The 16,888-nt window shown below is 53.5% G+C and overlaps 6 protein-coding genes across 6 annotated transcripts; 4 read left to right on the top strand and 2 right to left on the bottom strand.

The window, feature by feature from the left end:
- Window positions 1-299: 299 nt before the first annotated feature.
- AB675_8722 (Acryloyl-CoA (NADH)) lies at window positions 300-1,388 on the bottom strand (the record flags this gene model as incomplete). Its single annotated transcript, XM_018149193.1, has 1 exon — window positions 300-1,388. The coding sequence occupies one exon, from the start codon at window positions 1,386-1,388 to the stop codon at window positions 300-302; it is 1,089 nt and encodes a 362-aa protein (XP_018004272.1).
- Window positions 1,389-2,049: 661 nt separating this feature from the next.
- On the top strand, window positions 2,050-3,755 carry AB675_8721 (uncharacterized protein; the record flags this gene model as incomplete). Its single annotated transcript, XM_018149192.1, has 2 exons — window positions 2,050-2,909; window positions 2,960-3,755. 2 exons carry the CDS (start codon window positions 2,050-2,052, stop codon window positions 3,753-3,755), a joined length of 1,656 nt encoding a protein of 551 aa, XP_018004498.1.
- Window positions 3,756-4,474: 719 nt separating this feature from the next.
- On the top strand, window positions 4,475-5,698 carry AB675_8720 (uncharacterized protein; the record flags this gene model as incomplete). Its single annotated transcript, XM_018149191.1, has 4 exons — window positions 4,475-4,810; window positions 4,908-5,067; window positions 5,125-5,345; window positions 5,390-5,698. 4 exons carry the CDS (start codon window positions 4,475-4,477, stop codon window positions 5,696-5,698), a joined length of 1,026 nt encoding a protein of 341 aa, XP_018004729.1.
- Window positions 5,699-8,108: 2,410 nt separating this feature from the next.
- On the top strand, window positions 8,109-10,403 carry AB675_8719 (Tyrosine-protein phosphatase pmp1; the record flags this gene model as incomplete). The annotated part of the gene is made up of 1 exon (XM_018149189.1): window positions 8,109-10,403. One exon carries the CDS (start codon window positions 8,109-8,111, stop codon window positions 10,401-10,403), a length of 2,295 nt encoding a protein of 764 aa, XP_018004436.1.
- Window positions 10,404-11,189: 786 nt separating this feature from the next.
- AB675_8718 (Phosphoinositide 3-phosphatase) lies at window positions 11,190-14,021 on the top strand (the record flags this gene model as incomplete). The annotated part of the gene is made up of 2 exons (XM_018149188.1): window positions 11,190-11,219; window positions 11,271-14,021. The coding sequence occupies 2 exons, from the start codon at window positions 11,190-11,192 to the stop codon at window positions 14,019-14,021; spliced, it is 2,781 nt and encodes a 926-aa protein (XP_018004526.1).
- A 1,912-nt stretch (window positions 14,022-15,933) lies between these two features.
- AB675_8717 (uncharacterized protein) lies at window positions 15,934-16,794 on the bottom strand (the record flags this gene model as incomplete). Its single annotated transcript, XM_018149187.1, has 2 exons — window positions 15,934-16,121; window positions 16,173-16,794. The coding sequence occupies 2 exons, from the start codon at window positions 16,792-16,794 to the stop codon at window positions 15,934-15,936; spliced, it is 810 nt and encodes a 269-aa protein (XP_018004214.1).
- Between the last annotated feature and the right edge of the window lie 94 nt (window positions 16,795-16,888).

The following is a 16,888-nucleotide window of genomic DNA, read 5'->3' as shown; positions in this document are numbered from 1 at the left end:
CCAGAGCATGGCTTGGCTCGATTGTGGTCCACTGTATCAGTAGCTCTTCGGGCAGCCCAGGACCCTCTCCGCGATGTAGGAGAATATCATCTCGCGAGATACAGGCGCTAGCCTAGGTATCATACTTTCTCGGAAATACCTCTCGACATGATACTCCTTCGCGTAGCCCATTCCGCCGTGCGTCATCACAGCTCGCTCACAGGCCGTGTATGCTGCCTCTGCAGCAAGATACTTGGCAGCATTAGCATACTCACCTGCCTCATAGCCGTTATCATAGAGCTTGGCAGCTTGATTGATCATCAGTCTTGCTGCTTCCAGCTGCATCCAGCTCTCCGCAAGCGGATGTTGAATTGCTTGGTTCTGGCCAATTGCGCGTCCGAAAACTTGTCGGTCAGAGGCATAGATCGCAGCGCGCCGGAGGGCAGCGAAGCCCAGCCAAGTGCTTCGGCAGCTATTAGCACACGCTCAGCATTCATACCGACCATGATCTGCTTGAAGCCGTCACCCTCACTACCGATTAAGTCAGAGGCTGGTACTTTCCAGTCTTCAAAGAAGAGCACGTTAGAGTCCACCGCGGCACGACCCATCTTTGGGATCTCTGTAACTTGTACAGAGTCGCGGTTGAGGTCGGTGTAGAAGAGCGACAAGCCCTGTGAGCGCTTCTTGACTTGATCAAGGGGTGTAGTGCGAACCAGGATCAGTATCTTCTCGGCAACCTGGGCGGTCGAAGTCCAGATCTTGGACCCGGAGAGTGTATAGTACGACCCGTCCGATGATTTGGCGGCACGAGACTGTAGCTTGAGCGTATCCAGGCCTGTATTGGGCTCCGTCACACCAAAGCAAGCTCGCTCGTCGCCGGCAATGAGTGGTGTCAGCATCCTCTGTCGTTGGTCGTTCGTCCCAAACTTGCGGACAGGCTCGAGACCAAAGATGTTCATGTGAACTGACGAGCAAGCAGCGTACGCACCACCTGATTCTGCGATGGTCTGCATCATGGTGGCGGCCTCTGCGATACCCAGATCCGAGCCCCCATACTCGGAGGGCATGCAGATGCCTAGCCAACCGTCCTTTGCAATGGCTTGTTGAAACTCGACTGGAAAGCGGTGGTCCTTCTCACACGTGGACCAGTATTGATCATCGAAATGAGAGCAGACTTTGGAGATGGCCTCCCGGACGGTACGTTGGGAGTCTGTCAAGTCGGGGTCGTGATTCTGGAGATACTCGATGCCACGAGCGTGAGCGTGACGTTTCTGGGAAAGATGGCTGGTGGAAAACCATGGACTCGAACATGATCTCGCAGTGCTTGTGGCTTGTAGGCCGTGGCTCCGTGTACGAAACTGCTGTGATACTACCCTAACATGGGACGAGATCGATTTGTAGCTCTGCATTGGTAGGAGCGATGACGCGCGGTCGGCCGTGTGGTCGAGGTCGTGCTTTCCGATATGATTGCTTGCGGCGATCGATTAAGTATGGGCTGTCGCTGTTCAGTCGCTCGCAATTGCAGTACTTACAGACCGTCCATGGTCAGATCGTCATCAATATCATGAGACGTAAGTCACGGTCTACTACCTCGGCCTAGATCGTACAACTCCGTTGTGGTCCCCACAGCTTGGAGGTGCACGTCTTTGAGTTCGACATGATAATGCCGATCTGTGAAGTCAAAGTCAACGCATCTCGAACTTATCACTCCATTGCGCTGGAACCCGTACGATCTTCAGAAGATCGCGTCCTTGAGCGCGTCGGCAATGCAATGAAGAGTGTGGCTGTCATCGCGAGATATCAATGATTCACGCTTAGTCATGGCGTAGACGGCGAGCTCCGCCAAACGATCGAACCTGACCGGTAGAACTGCCGGGGAACAAAACATCTTTCGTTCTTACTCGTATTGCGGGGAAACGATCTCATTCTGTGCAACATGGCTACGAGGCTGCAAGGCACCCTCCATAAGTCGACCGTGGTTGTCCACCCATGCAAGACGCTGAAACAGGCAACGTGATACGACCCTCGGACTCGGACGGATTGGGAGTGCCGTGACCATGGGAAGTCGAAATGACGAAGAAGCAATTGGTCCTCGCCTTTGTCCCTCAAAAGGCCGGCACTGATCCTTCAAAACCGGACGATCGCAAATTTATCAATACACATCTCAGTCGGCGCGCCGCTGACAGAAGGCGTCAGGGAAAGCCCAAGCTCACAAAGAGCGAGTCTTCGGTCTCAGAGGATGCAAAGGCGCTATCAAAGGCGCCAAAGCTCCAGATCTCGAGGGTCGTACCGAAGTATGTGGCCAGACCTTTATCTGGCGAGCTGACAGATCAGTCTGCCAACACACCGACCACCGACAGCAGCCCTGGTGTACTCACTGATGCCAGCGGTGATGGCTCGAATGAGACCGAGGCGGCCAAGGACACGGTGATGCCAACCGTGCCAATCACATCACACACGGATGGCAATTATGATCCATTCGTGTCGACATCGATACCGATCACGTCACAGGTTCATGAACTTCTCGTCTTCAATTCCAGCATGTTCACGCCATGGGCTATAGGTATCGAGAAGGGCGACGATAAGCATGGCAGCTTTGCAAACAAGTTCGCGCAGGCGTCGCAGCAGGCGATGGCGGAGCCGGGAACAGGATATGCGAACCTTGCCCGCCTCGCTGTCGCCGCTGCTGCTGTGACAGGTAATCCTCGCCTGGAGATTCTGGCAGCGCGATTCAAAATGCTAGCGTATGCAAGCCTTCGAGAGTCAATGGCGGCTTCCGGAAGCAATCCAAATCTGGCATTGCTGAAACAAGTCTTCTCCGTCGTGTCCATGGAAATGACTGCACGACAGGACGACAATTCGGCTTTACATACAAGAAACCTGGGCCAGCTCGCGCGAGGTTATGGCCAATCCGTGATACTCGACAGAAGGTTACTGACGTCTATCTGCTGGCACGAATGCCTCCGATGCGGACTGACAGGACGCCGACCGATCTTGACGTGCGAGACTTTCATCGATTCAACACCTCACCTTCGCACCATGTTTGCTGCCAAACTGCGTCTAGAGTGCCTCGCTTTTGGCCAACGCCTCTACCCGACGGTTTCGAGGCCGCTAGCATCAATCCGCATCTCCTCGGTCGCACTCGCGAGATGCGCTTCATCCACGATCTCTGCCAGGCCCTGCAGTACGCTCCGCAATTCCTTGACGACGCTCTCATGGAAGCATTTGGGTATCGCGCCGCACTCAGCTGCTGCAATCTCATTGACAGCTACAACGATGGGCTGGATCAGATCCGCGACTCGAAGAGTCCCACCGACGACCTCTACCAACTCTACTCGGAATCATCAATCGGCATCGTGGGTGCGTACGCCGTTCGTACCGTCACCAATCACGAGCCTATCGATGTGGAGCGACGGGCGTACACGCAGCTGTACAAGATCTACGGCACACACGGCCCTGTGCTCGCTCACCTTCGCGAGGCGTATCATTTCTGCAAATCGTCAGATGGTCTGGTTCGACACGCGCGGCTTTGGCTGTGGTTATTGTGGGTAACCTCGCTTGCGGAGCGCGCGAGTATTTTCCCTGATGATACTGCGGAGAGAGTCGTGGAGGGGTACTTCCACCAAGCGTTTGTAGGACATGCCACTGTCACGATGGGATTGCGAGCGTGGGAGGAGATTGAAGCCGTGACGGCGCGATTTCTGCGGATCCAGCCGCATCGGGCTACGTCGAGGATGTATTTTGAGATGGCGTTTCCGGCAGCGAAAGCGAGATAGCCGGCAGGCTGTTGCCGAAACACCAAAGAACTAGGAGCAAAATATACAGGAATGCCCGGGGACTCGTGGTCCATATCTAGAGCTATGAGCAGTAATTACAGACATCTTCCAACGACTTATTGCGAGCCGGTTGACAAGGAATATACTCAAGTACACAGTTTGTTAGGCCATGCGGGCAACGCGATACATAACATCTGGCAGAGTGCAATGTTGATCTGGCGATTCTCTCTGCATCTATCTCTTCTGAGCCTACCTCATCCACGCTATCACTTTGCCACTCAGCTCCCGGGCAACCTGTTCTCTCAGGCTGGGGCTACAGGTACTGGGCGTTTTCAGCATATTGGCCTCGTGATCGTTTCCCAGCTCCAGGAGGGCACTGCAGGTGTGATGTTGATTCGTTGGTCAGGTAGGTGATTTTGAATGAGCCTCACTTGAGCGTCAGTTCGTGAAACGGATTCACCGCCGACTTTCTGGCCAGGGAGGGCACCGTTAGGAGCCGGGCTCCCTGTTCAACGACTTGTCGAGAACGTCTAGCTGAGTCATTGCCATCTGAGACGCGTGACTTCACTTGCAATCGTGAGCCTGTGAAGCCTCTGAAGTTTTTGCGTACCATCCATCCATCCCTATGAGTCTCCACTGCAAGAAGGGAGGCAGTCCATCACAAGCACCTACTCACCAAGGCGAATTTCCAGAACGACGCTCGGTCCCGACCTGTCAGTATGTTCTTCCACAGACTCGCCTTCTCGGTACTGCTCCTGGGGCCCTGGGCCTGCGCGTGGCCGACACGCTTTTCGGACATCAATAGCACATCCCACCTGGACCTAGTGACACATGAACCGGACGCCAGCCACGCAACCCACCCGAATGGAGCGGCACACATCGTGAACACAAAGAACACCAGCCACCTCGACCGAAGACAATGCGTGCGCAGATCAGCTGCAGACAATGCGGGCTTCGACTGTGACTTTCGCCTCCCATCTGTCGACGACATCGTCGAGCAACTCCAAAATCCCCACAATGGTCAAGGTGTCAATGTCGATCGTCCCGCAGTGTTTGTAAGTACAGCCGACGGCCAGACGGTGTGACCCACAAGCGTCTGTTATCAAAATTCTCCCAAGAGCATATGATGCTAACAGCGACAAATATGTATAGTATTCCAACTTACGCTATCCAGTGCCCGAGCGAAAAGATGACAGCAACGAATACCGGGCGTCTCTTCTGGCGTGGGTAGGAGGCTGGCTAAAGCAGAAGCACTTTTGGAATGGCGATGACCTGAAGTTCTATTGGTCCCTCGGTCCATTTGACACGGAATGTATGTTGACTGTTGAAGCGAAGTGGCTTGGTTTGGTGGAGGCTGACAAGACTGCAGGGCTCGACGAGCAGGAAAGATTCATCAACGCAAATTCCGATGCATTCGAAGTCCAATATCCAACTGATTTTATGCCGACAGAAGATTCCGATGGCGAGGAGGACATCAGACCTATCTACCTGTTCAACCACTGTTACTACCAGGCTCTCGGTCGGGCTGCAATGCATCAGGACGCCTATATCTTTGCGCCCAAAGGATCGGAATGGTGGAGGTCTGACAGCGTTTGGGCACGCATTGAGTATCCAGCACTCACACAAAACCCAAGGATCCAGACTATCTACATGTCGATCCTCAGCCACTGAAGTACAAGAGAGAGCACCCGGATCCTGATCCTAAGTTTGCACCTCCTCCAGTGCAGCCGCCTGCAGAGGGACAGCCGCCTTCACAGTGCGAACAAGAGAAACTCGATGAGCCGACAATCCTGTGGAGTCGAGCACGTGGCGATCTGCCCAGGCTGTTCGATTGGATATGTCCTGTTGGAGTTGACCTCATCTATCCCCCACGGGATGCGCCGCCTCAAGATGAGCCGGGACAGAACGGACCTCCACAGACTCAGCGTCCTCGGAATACCTAGGTCAGCTGCTCAACGTGCTACACTCGGATAATGTAGATCGACAGCGTTGGTGAGTCCGTGGACAGAGGGACGACATGGCGGATGTGTCACTCACATCGTGACAAGAGGAACAGCCTCGGCTTCACATGGTCGAAAAGTTTCACGAGCAGGGATGAGCTGGTCGCATAAGTAAAATCCTACTTCGGCCGTCAAGGAGGAAGCATCATCCCAGATTCGACATGTGAAGAGTCGCAAGCCTGCTTGGTATTCGATAGTCTGGATCAATAACCAGTTCTTGCGGTCATTCTGCGAAAATCAATGTCTTCGCTTTGCATGCTTCTCTCGATGTAGGGACCGATGGCACGTCTCAAGAGCCTTGGCAACACCTTGCTGCCACGGCGGTGACGATTAGTGCGATGAGATCCAGCATTCCAGTGTTCCAAAAAACTTGTGCAGCTCTTCGTCGAGAAGATCGTCCTCGAAGGCGAGATGACGGGATTACCATAATGATAATCTCCTCAGCCGTAACCAGCATGCACGATGCGAGCTTGAAGGACTTCTGAGCAAGGTAGTTTCACGTAGTCTGACACGCGAACCTCGTAGCGAGCTCAGTCAGTGACGTCTCTTGGTACAATGACCCATGTTGTGGTCTCGGATCCTACGGTGGAACAGTAGGAATTTCCAGTGTCGCGTGCGTGTTCATGCAAGATGGCGATCTGCAAACGTGGATGACGGAGCTCGTACCTCTGCAGTAGAAGATGGACAGCGAGAGATGAAGGGTCAGCATGTTCCTGTTCGCTGTTCGGGGTGTCAGGCTTGGGGGTAAAAAGGTGAAACTGTAGTGAGTGGAGGAATGTTGAAGAAATTGCAATTTGCTGATCATGGGTCGAGGGGTTCGTTCATGGGGACGGCGATCAGGCTGAGCTTCTGCCTGTGTAAGTCGGTGTCAATGCTGATGGCAAGTCGTCGAAATGAACGTTGCAGTCGTCATGATTCTCCTGGTCAATGCCATCAAGCTCGAGGACGTGGTCTCACGAAGTAGAGAATTAGGGATTATTGCCATATGCGTGAGATGGCCAGATCCGGCGCATAAATCTGACATCTAGGATCTCTGGCCCGAGCTTTGGCCAACAACGGGGGGTTCTGGAGCCCGTGTCATTTGAAATTAGAGCACCTGGGCAAGTCGACTACGCAGTAAGAGACGGTCATAGAGCCATCGTGCCTGCCAAAGTAGTTGCGTAGCTGAAGCGGAAAGAGCAAACGTCAACAACCATCTTCTGGTCTTCGACTCTACCAGCGTCACTTGCATCCTGTTCACATACGAAGGGCCTCGACGGTCAGCTTCGAAAATCGACTCTTGCGCTCTGCGGCCAATCGCACCGCGCAAGAGGAGAACAAGAGACATTCATTCGAAGAACAAGGCTCCAGTTGGCGGCTCCGAGAGCGGCTATTGTTAGGTACAGACTCAAGGCTCCGCCAGTTTCAGGTGTGGACTGTCCAATTGCAACCTGCGGGACAGGGTTACGACTTTGCCAGGAACTGCTGGAAGCGCTGCACCACCCTGAGCATTCCACCCCCTCAGCGCTGCGAAGTTCCTGCTGTCGTTCGTTTGTTTTTGTGAATTCAGTACCAGCATCACCTTGTTTGCTGGCTACCAAGCGCAGACAATCAGTACTCTCACTACAAGTGTCACGGTTGACCAGTTTGGGGCGGAGTCCTTCAGCTATCCCCAGGCCGAGTATTGGCTTTGGCGCATCGCTCCAGTCCTCCGCTTCGGCGCATCACCACCAGCAAAGGCGACTTCAGCTGCCCGTGCACTAAGCGCACGCCCTCGACGGTCGCATTGACAGCAACCACGACACAACAACGGCTGGACCGGGTGATAGTATTCTCACAAGCCTCACTCGAAGCAGCCTGACTCTTACTCTCACTGTTTGCTGCGCCTCCACCTGCGACTCGAAACGCTTCAAAGACCTCTTACTCCTCAGACTTCCGCATTCTGCGACCATTGCTCTCCACCAAGCAGTTTCGCAACTGTCACGTTGTCCGGAGCACTGCGTCGCTGTCACTGTTACTTTCAGGATATTCTGCGTCTTGGCTGTTTGCCTGTCGCCGACGGTATGCTGCCTTTCCACCTTGCTTGTACATTCTATCGCGAGCGAGGGCATGTCATGATCGCAGCTTCCCCCTCGTTGCAGTTCCTGCTGCTGCTATGGCGTCTACTAAAGGTTCTCGTCCTAACATGCATAGCAGAAAAAGGTCGTTCGATTTGGTCACTGAACCTCACGAACCGACAGTTCGCTCTCGATCTCGACCACCACCTCTGCAGCATGGCTTCAGGCCCTATACAATAACCTCTGGCCTACTTCCTCCTTCGCCAAAGAGCTCGCTGCCTGAGCCTCAATTATCTCCCATCCCTTCAAGTCCGAGCATGCCGGTACACATTGTCAACTCTGCCATGTCAACACCATACCCATCCTTTATGTCCGTCTATGGCAGCGATCCACATTCAATAGAAAGAGAGCTTGCAGACGAGGCTTCACAGAAGCAGACAGAACCGCCACTTGGACAACTGAACATCAATGCTCAAAGAACTCAACATAATAGCCACGCTCTACCATATCCAATCTATCACCGAGGCAGTGTCACCTCCATAGCCACGACTGCCTCTAGCGCCTCGAGTCCTACAACAACCCACTCTTCACCCATCTTCTCCGACCCGTCTCCGTCATCGTCGCCAGAGTCGGCTTCATCCTCAAATCCTCCACCGTCACCTTTCAGAAACATCATGCAGACCATCAGGCATGTTGACCATGGCTCAGAGAACGGACCAGATCAAACAACGCAAGAGCGGCCGCCATTATCGATACAATCCCATATACGGTCTGATTCTCCGAGTCGAAATGTCAAGAACCTGTCTCTAAACATGAATACGACAGTCAGTCTACGTCCCGCCACCTCCCACGGCGCTGAGAGCAGGACGGATGCATTCTCTGCTCCAGCATCGCCGCTGAGAGAGCCGTTACGAAGCGCTCGAAAAAAGCCAACGAATCTGACGATCCGGACGCCTGGCTTCAATCAGCTTGCTTTCCCTCGCGCCCTGGGAGATGTGCCACCCACACCAAGCTCACGACCAACCCTCCTCACTTTACAGACATCGCCCTCGTTGCCTTCCCTGCAGACACCTACCACGTCGTCTTCGATGGGACTACATCTGTCTCTTCCGACATTCAGTGCTGGACATTCTCGACCTGGCTCTGAATCGAGTGTCTCGAGCCATCAATCTGCAGGCGTTCAACTGCCTGGCTTGAAGGAGGAGGACGAGCCTCGACGGTCTTTCGAGGCGCCGGAACGAGGCTACACTGAAGGACCTGTACAGATATATGATTGTGGTGTCTGGCTGTATCTGGAGCCTAAAGCAGAGGAAGCCAAGGAGTTCGACACTGTCATCAACTGCGCAAAAGAAATCAAGAATCCCTTTGAAGCCTCATCAGGCGAGACGGATACTGTCATGTCGGTGTGGAGGAATAATCGCAACTCCATCATTGAGCCGCAGACTGCATTGTCCGAACTCTCGTTCAAGTCAGCCTGGGAGTTCCAACCAGAGAACACACCATCAACTCCTCGGCCATCGTCATTGCTCAAGAACGATCCTGAGTACTTGCACGTGCCTTGGGACCACAATTCCGAGATTTTGGATGATCTGTGGCCTCTTTGCTGCGTCATTGATGAGCGTGTCAAAGTCGGCAAGCGTGTGCTCATACACTGTCAGCTCGGAGTCAGTCGGTCTGCTTCGCTCGTTATTGCATATGGCCTCTACAAAGGGTATCAGCAGAACTTTCACTCTATGTATCAGCAAGTCAAAAGCAAGAGCCGATGGGTAGGGCCAAACATGAGCTTGATCTATCAGCTCAGCGACTTCCGGGTCGCTATAGAAAAGGGCACATACGCGAACGGTGGACGACCCGCGCCTCCACAATGGTTCAAGTACTCTCCTCCAGATTCATTATCATTCAGCAATCCGGAATTGTCGTCACTAAATCAGAGGCCCGAAACAGGTCCCGTGTCAGACGACGATGCAAAAACACCAAAGGCGAATCCATTGCGATCGATCAAGCTGGACAAGGCTTTACCTCCTGTGCCCCTGTTCCCGAAAGACGAGCCAAAGTCCGATGCTCCTGCTGTACCGAGCTCGCAGCCAGCATTACCTCCCAAATCCAATGCCACGCCTCCCACACCGCCAAAAGCCGAGCCTGCAGCAAAGAAGCAGAGCGTCGAGCCACGAGAACTGCCTTTCCGGAAAATGGCAAATTATTCACATCCTTTGAGAATACCACCACATCGGCCGCGACCGCAGAACGAGCCTAATGCTCCAATGAAGATCCACATCTCACGACCGTCGATGGACCTGGCGTCACAGGATGTGCCGGAATCACCATCTTTGTTCTCGCCCAGAGCCACCGAGTTCCTGGCTTCACCGTTTGGGATTTCCAATTCGGTCGGGGAACTCCTGATTAGCGGCCCAAGATCTGCTAGATCGATCCATTCCATTGCTCCACCAACGCCGAGTCCAGGGGTCATAGGATTTTCACATATCCGGGCGCCGACCATGCATTTGGATGACGCTCCGACCCAGCCGGCTGTTCCGACTACGATCGATCCACGAAGTCCTCCTCAACAAGGTGAAGCGAAGGAAATTTTGCGTCATATTGACGATTTTTTGTGAAGCAGTATTTGCTGCTATAGTTGCCTCGAGACCGAGGTTCCTGGAGTTCCGATGACCGAATTACAGGCAGTTTCCGCTTCATCGTCTGCAGCGAGTAAAATGATTGATGTGTGTTGACGAGAAACGAACAGGGTGCATGATCCAAACGGATCAGCCCGAGTTGTAACATTAGCACGGCTGTTTGGATGGATTTCGACAACAGGACGTAGCATAATGGTTGAACGAGATGCATACGGCGGCCCACTGGATGACAGGATGGCCTGCCAGGAGAGCAAAAAGGTGGTGTACAACATGGATATCATACATAGGGTAGTACTGGAAGCCCTCGAAAAGTGGCTCGTTGGAAAGAGGACCAGATACGCCTGAGGGCATTGTGGATAGATACAAGACGATTCGCAAAGTGCTTGCAGCATCCTGCCATCTACTTGCTGGTCTTCATGGCTTTTCAGCACTCCTTATACAGTACTAGCGCCTGTTGGCTTGTGGCGACTGCCGCAGTGCTGTCTTTACACACAAGGCTGAATATAGTGACGAGGCTGCGTACTTTGAGAATGTTCAAGATGGATGCATTAGTGATGTTACCATTGCTCTTGGAACCCAACAGATTACTCCTTCATGACTCTGGCCATAACATTAGTCACCAGCTTCTGAAGCCTAATCACTTGTGCAGTAGTTGTCTGACTTGCCCATGCCACAGCATAGCGGACACTCAGAACAATGTGTACGCCTTGAGTTCCCCGCGTCCCGCTGCTGCCGCCGCAGTCACATACTGTGCCAGACGTAAACATGGCGATGGAACGAACTCGTATTGCAAAGGTGAGAGGCAGTCAGCAACCCATTCAAGGACTCTTGACTGACTTTGAGCAGGTCGAGGACGTGATACTTGCCCGACGAGGAGAGCAGACCGCCGGCACTCTTCATCTTACACCTCACCACCTCATCTTCGTCACAACTCCTCCTGCACCAAGCCCGGCTGAAGCAGAAGGTCAGAACAGCAAGGCTGTTGCACCTAAACCCAGAGAACTTTGGATCACATATCCAATCATCCAGTTCTGCACCTTCCGCCCGTCTCCGACGACTAGTCGACAACCCAGCAGTATCCGCTTACGTTGTCGGGACTTCTCATACGTCTGCTTCTACTTCCAAGACGAGCGCAAGGCTCGGGATGTCTTTGACAGTACCAAAGCGTTCACCTGCAAGTTGGGCAGAATCGAGAAGTTGTATGCATTCTCATACACACCAACAGGGCCGGAGAAAGCATTCAGTAAGATCAATGGCGGAGGCTGGAGTGTCTATGACCCTATGCGGGAATGGCGGCGACAAGGCGTTGACAAGAACAAGGCCTGGCGAATCACCAAGATCAACAAGGACTATGCATTCTCCGACACCTATCCCGCCACCCTTGCAGTGCCGTCAGCAATATCAGACAACACTCTGAATTACGCAAAGCCATATCGGTCTCGGCACCGCATACCAGCTCTCGCATATCTGCATCCAGTCAACAACTGTACAATCACGAGATGTTCTCAGCCCATGGTCGGGGTTGGGGGAAAACGCAGTATTCAGGACGAGAAGCTTGTGGCTGCCATATTCAATACCACCAGAGCACAACGTCCACTCAGCGGCTTTGCCACGCCTCCTCCAGATCGAGAAGTGTCCGAGGATGATCCTCTCGCCCTACCTCAGCCTCCATCTCTTCAAAGTGATTTTTCGAATTCGGAAGCACTGGAAGACGCGGTGATCCATCAGTTGAAACACGACAGTGAAATGCCAAAGCATGAAGTATCGGAGGAGGACAGACCAAAGGTCTACGGCGCCCAGCAACGCAATCTGATCATTGATGCGCGGCCCACGCTCAATGCTATAGCTATGCAAGCGATGGGCGCAGGTTCGGAGGATATGAAGAACTACGCGTTCGCATGGAAGGATTTCTTGAATATTGACAACATCCACGTCATGCGTGACAGTCTGAACAAGGTGATTGATGCACTCAAAGACTCTGATCTGACACCCATCGGTCCCAACAAGGAAGCCCTGCACAACAGCAAATGGATTAAGCATATCGCCAACATGATGGACGGTGTGGGCAAAATAGCGCGCCAAGTAGGGCTGCAGCACTCACATGTTTTGATACACTGCTCAGACGGGTGGGATCGCACCAGTCAGCTAAGTGCTTTGAGCCAGATATGTCTCGATCCATACTATCGCACGATGGAGGGTTTCATTGTTCTGGTCGAGAAGGACTGGCTGTCATTCGGTCACCGCTTTCGGTACCGGAATGGACCTCTGGGATCCGACAAGTGGTTCCACATTGAGAATGAACGAGTGATAGCGCGCAATGAAGACGACGACCGCGATGATGAGCCAGATCGTGGCCGTGCAGCCGACGCATTTCAAGGAGCACAAAAATCACTCGGAAATGCATTTCTGAGCGCCAAAGGATGGTTCAAGCAAGACAATGACAGCCGGGAGTCTCTCGCTATCGACAGCGAAGCTGAGGTAGCTAGTATCGCCGACGGAACGCCAGTCAAGCGGGTCGCCAGTGCAAGTGGCAAGGGCGATAAGAACGTCACAAAACCAAAGGAGATATCGCCTATTTTTCATCAATTCCTCGATGCGACCTACCAGTTGCAATATCAGTATCCCACTAGGTTCGAATTCTCGGAACGCTTTCTGCGGCGACTACTTTACCACCTCTACTCGTGTCAGTATGGCACATTTCTGTTCGACAACGAGAAAGATCGCAAGGAGGCTAAGATCAGCGACCGTACTAGAAGCGTATGGGACTATTTCCTCTCGAGGAAGGAGCAGTTCTTGAACCCAAAGTACGACCCAGATGTTGATGACAACGTTCGCGGCAAGGAGAGACTGATCTTCCCACGCATCGCCGAGACACGATGGTGGCACGAGCTATTCGGTCGCACAGATGACGAGATGAACGGCGCTCTCTTCAATACGCAGAGCAGCACCACCGCCGCTATTGGTGCGAAACCTGCAGGTGTTAATGGTACAAGCGACGCGGAAAGCGAGATGAGCTCCTACGGCATGCAGAGCCAAGTCAGTCCCAGCGGACCAATCAGCCGAGCTAGGACGCCGGTCTTGACCGGTGCTGAGACTACTGAGGCTGGCATTGGGGTTGCTGCTAGTTCGCCGCCAAAGACACAGGCCCTTGAGGCTCAGCCAGTGAGTAACGGGACAGTGACTGAAGCCAAACAGACGCCAGTGGCCGTCACGGAGGATGAGTCAGCGTGCACAACTCTCGGAGTACCCGACAGCACAAGTCAGCAATATCCGCAAGAACCAGTCGCCCTTCCTGTTGAGTCAGGGAAAGACACGCCCTCCGCACCGGAGAAGATCGCACCTGAGAACAACGCTTTACCAGCAAAGCCAACAACACCTGGAGATATCTCTGGATCCATCGATTTGGCACCTCAACAAGAGCAAGCCATCTTGCAAGAAGAACTTGAGCAAGGTCAAGGTCCGAGCGCCGAGACACTGGCTGAAGACTTCGACCCGCTAGGCATCGGCGACGTCAAAGAGCATATCCCGGCTGTGAAGAACAGAGCTCTGGAGCGGCAGGAGAAGCGTAAGGCGCAGATGGAGGCTTTGTTGCAGTGAGAGCCTTTCGAGTAATGCCATTCAGGACCTCATGTTTGCTTGGTCTTGGATATTGGCTCGGTGGCAGTGAATATGGTCGACGTGAGCGATGCATCCTACTGTCGAGACAGCAGGTTATGTGGCTGAGGGTTACAGCTTGCTATCCGCTAGTGCGAGCACAGCCCGAGATGGTGATGTCCAGACCTGGCTAGCGACGGCAACAATGATTGATTGGGAGAGCGAGACGCAGAATCAAACGATGAAACGATGATGACAGCCATTGATATTAATTCAAGCTCTCAGCCCGACGCCCAGGCACGAGAGTAATTGGGTCCTAGCCGTACCGGTGGTTTGGATACCTGAGCTAGGTAGACCTACGTACTGATGCTCTAGCGGAGCTCCACATACGGAAAGGTTCAACCTCTATTGCCAGAAAGTCAACGTGCACCTCAATTCATATTCGCTGCTGTGAAGATTTCCGCCATTTATCTTCGTCTTCTCTGCTCGCAGCCTCAGACCCATCAAGTCGCAGACTTCCTCGGACTGCTTTTCACCCTCGCTAATGATACGACTAACCTGCCTTAAACTTCGACCTTTTGCTAGCTCATCCTGCGAACGCGGCTGTAGTAGGCCGTGATTTGACGGTTGTTCCAACCCTCCTTGTCAGCTATTGCCCGGTTTATATGGCCGTGTATTGAGCTCTCGCGTCTCTCGGGCGCTGCACTAAACAAACATCGTCTACTGATCTAGCTAAGTACATGAGAGCCGTCGCTAGGGCCCCGCCATCACCGGTTTGCGATATTCTAGAACGGCACAGCCTTTTTGGGGCCGGATTTGAGGTTCTGAAGTACATCTAAACCAACGACTGCCGTGGTCCTGACTCCACGGGTTCATCCTTCCCCTTCTCAAGTCAGCCTGATCTCACTGCTCCCTCATATTTTGTCCCATCTCCACACCCGATCTCTGCCTGCAGTCCCTCTGCGTTCCGTCACCGCTGTCGTCAGAACAGCCAGTCCACCCATACACTACGACTCCTTTAGGTCACTATCGTCAAGGCCATGCCGCCACCAGGCCGCCACGCCCGCACGATCCCCGTGCAAACCGGCCGTACAGCCGGTGCCTCTATCCCGATCGCCTGTCGTGGCGTCGGCACCTACATCATCGTCTGTAACCAGGCCATTGCTCAGGCCAGCATCAATGGGCGGCCGTTTGGGGGGTTGGGCATGCCGGGGCGTCCCAATGCGTTTACCCTAGTGTGGCATAGGAGGAATCCGGCGATGAGGGGAAGGCCGTTCAATTTGAATATCAGGCTGGTGCGCCGATGGGGAGGGTGACGGTGCAGTTGTGGTTGGCGGGGCCGGGGGTGCCGATACCACAGGCCGCTGGTTGGATCGGCGAGGAGTACTGCTGATCGAGAGATTTTGGTGAGGGCTGGTGTGGCAGGATTGAAGCAGATGAGAGTGTGGATTTGGGTCAGTATGTCAACTTGGTCGAGGTTTCCCACGAAAGCTGGTCTGTGTGGATGAGGTCGGTGTGGTCATCAGTACGTTCACGGTGTCTTCCTCGTGGCGAAGCGGCCTCCCCCTTGAATTCGCTGGTCACGACTGATCGTCTGAGCGACCGATAGCAGTAATCTTCAGGGAACTACGCAGTCCTGTGAGATGCTCGAGATCAGAATTGAAGTAGCCCAAGATGTATGTGCTTTTGATTTGATCAGTTTCAGCCAGTCGAGCATCAGTCTCTTCACGTAAACATTTGCGCCTAGATGAACTCCAACGTAACAGCACTCATCCGCAGATCCAACTGCAAAAACATTGCAGACCTCCCATCGACAGATGCTAGTCAAACTTTTGCCGCATTTGGCTCGCCCAGCTAGGTGCTTAGTATACAGCGATATACAGGTGTCAGCGCTGAATGCGACACAAAATCAACTTCACTCTTCCTTGACGTGAATCTTGCGGCTGCCTGCTTCCATGAGGTCGACAATCTCGGCCCCCTGGATGTAGATCATGTAAGTTGGGACTATCAGCCATAGCCCGTTGGGAATGATCCAGAGGAAGAAGAGTCTGCCAATGGTGTTGTGGCCGATGTTCGAGTAGTTTGAGAAGTACTCATTGAGCCCTGTGATACCGTTAGTATGGAGCTTTACGTGCCGGAACCTGTCAAACTCACAGTATAGGACGGTCTTGCTGAGAGTCATGATAGCAGACGCAAAGCATATGACCAATGCTTTGGCCATGCCCTCGCCTTCCACCACGGTCTCACGGCGCCAGTAGGCAACATCCCAGACTTTGTACCATTCCGTTCCCGAGCCGCATTGTAGCAACTTGAACAGGTAGTATCCGTACATAGACGATTCAACGAAGTTCAGAGCGCCTTGGGCAGCTGTGAAGCCAACGCCGTTCTCGATAGCTGGCCATCCATAGATGTAATCGACGGTACCGTAGAGCGCATAGGGTGTCCAAATGGGCGAATGCAAGTGACCTCCAGGCATAGACCAAGGCCGCAGGAAGACGTAGCCAGTATCCCATGCAACCAGTATCAGCGAGACGAACAGCCAGAGAATGGTCAATGGATCGACCACGTGAGCATACGTGCTTGTTGCATCGCCACTGGCTGGTGACTTGCGTTTACTGATCGCCAACTTCGTGTTCGGCGTCGCGGCCACGAGTTTGCCATTGGCGTGGCCTTTCACGTGGCCGTTGATGTGGCCATTGCGAGAGGGCGTGGTTGGTGACTCTGGCGCGGGGCTGTTGGCAGCCGATGACTTCCTAGAGGACCGAGTTGCCACCATGACTGACCGTTATGCGGGAACGCGCGAATGAGGTTGGTTGTTAGAGGGGCTGGTGTGCCTGAAAGCTTCGAGAACGCTTGGGTGCAGAAGCGAG

The sequence above is a fragment of the Cyphellophora attinorum genome, assembly GCF_001299255.1.
Source record: "Cyphellophora attinorum strain CBS 131958 chromosome Unknown Contig3, whole genome shotgun sequence".
Taxonomy (NCBI): Eukaryota; Fungi; Ascomycota; class Eurotiomycetes; order Chaetothyriales; family Cyphellophoraceae; genus Cyphellophora; species Cyphellophora attinorum.
Note: the sequence above shows the minus strand (reverse complement) of the source record. Positions and strands in the feature narration are given on the sequence as shown.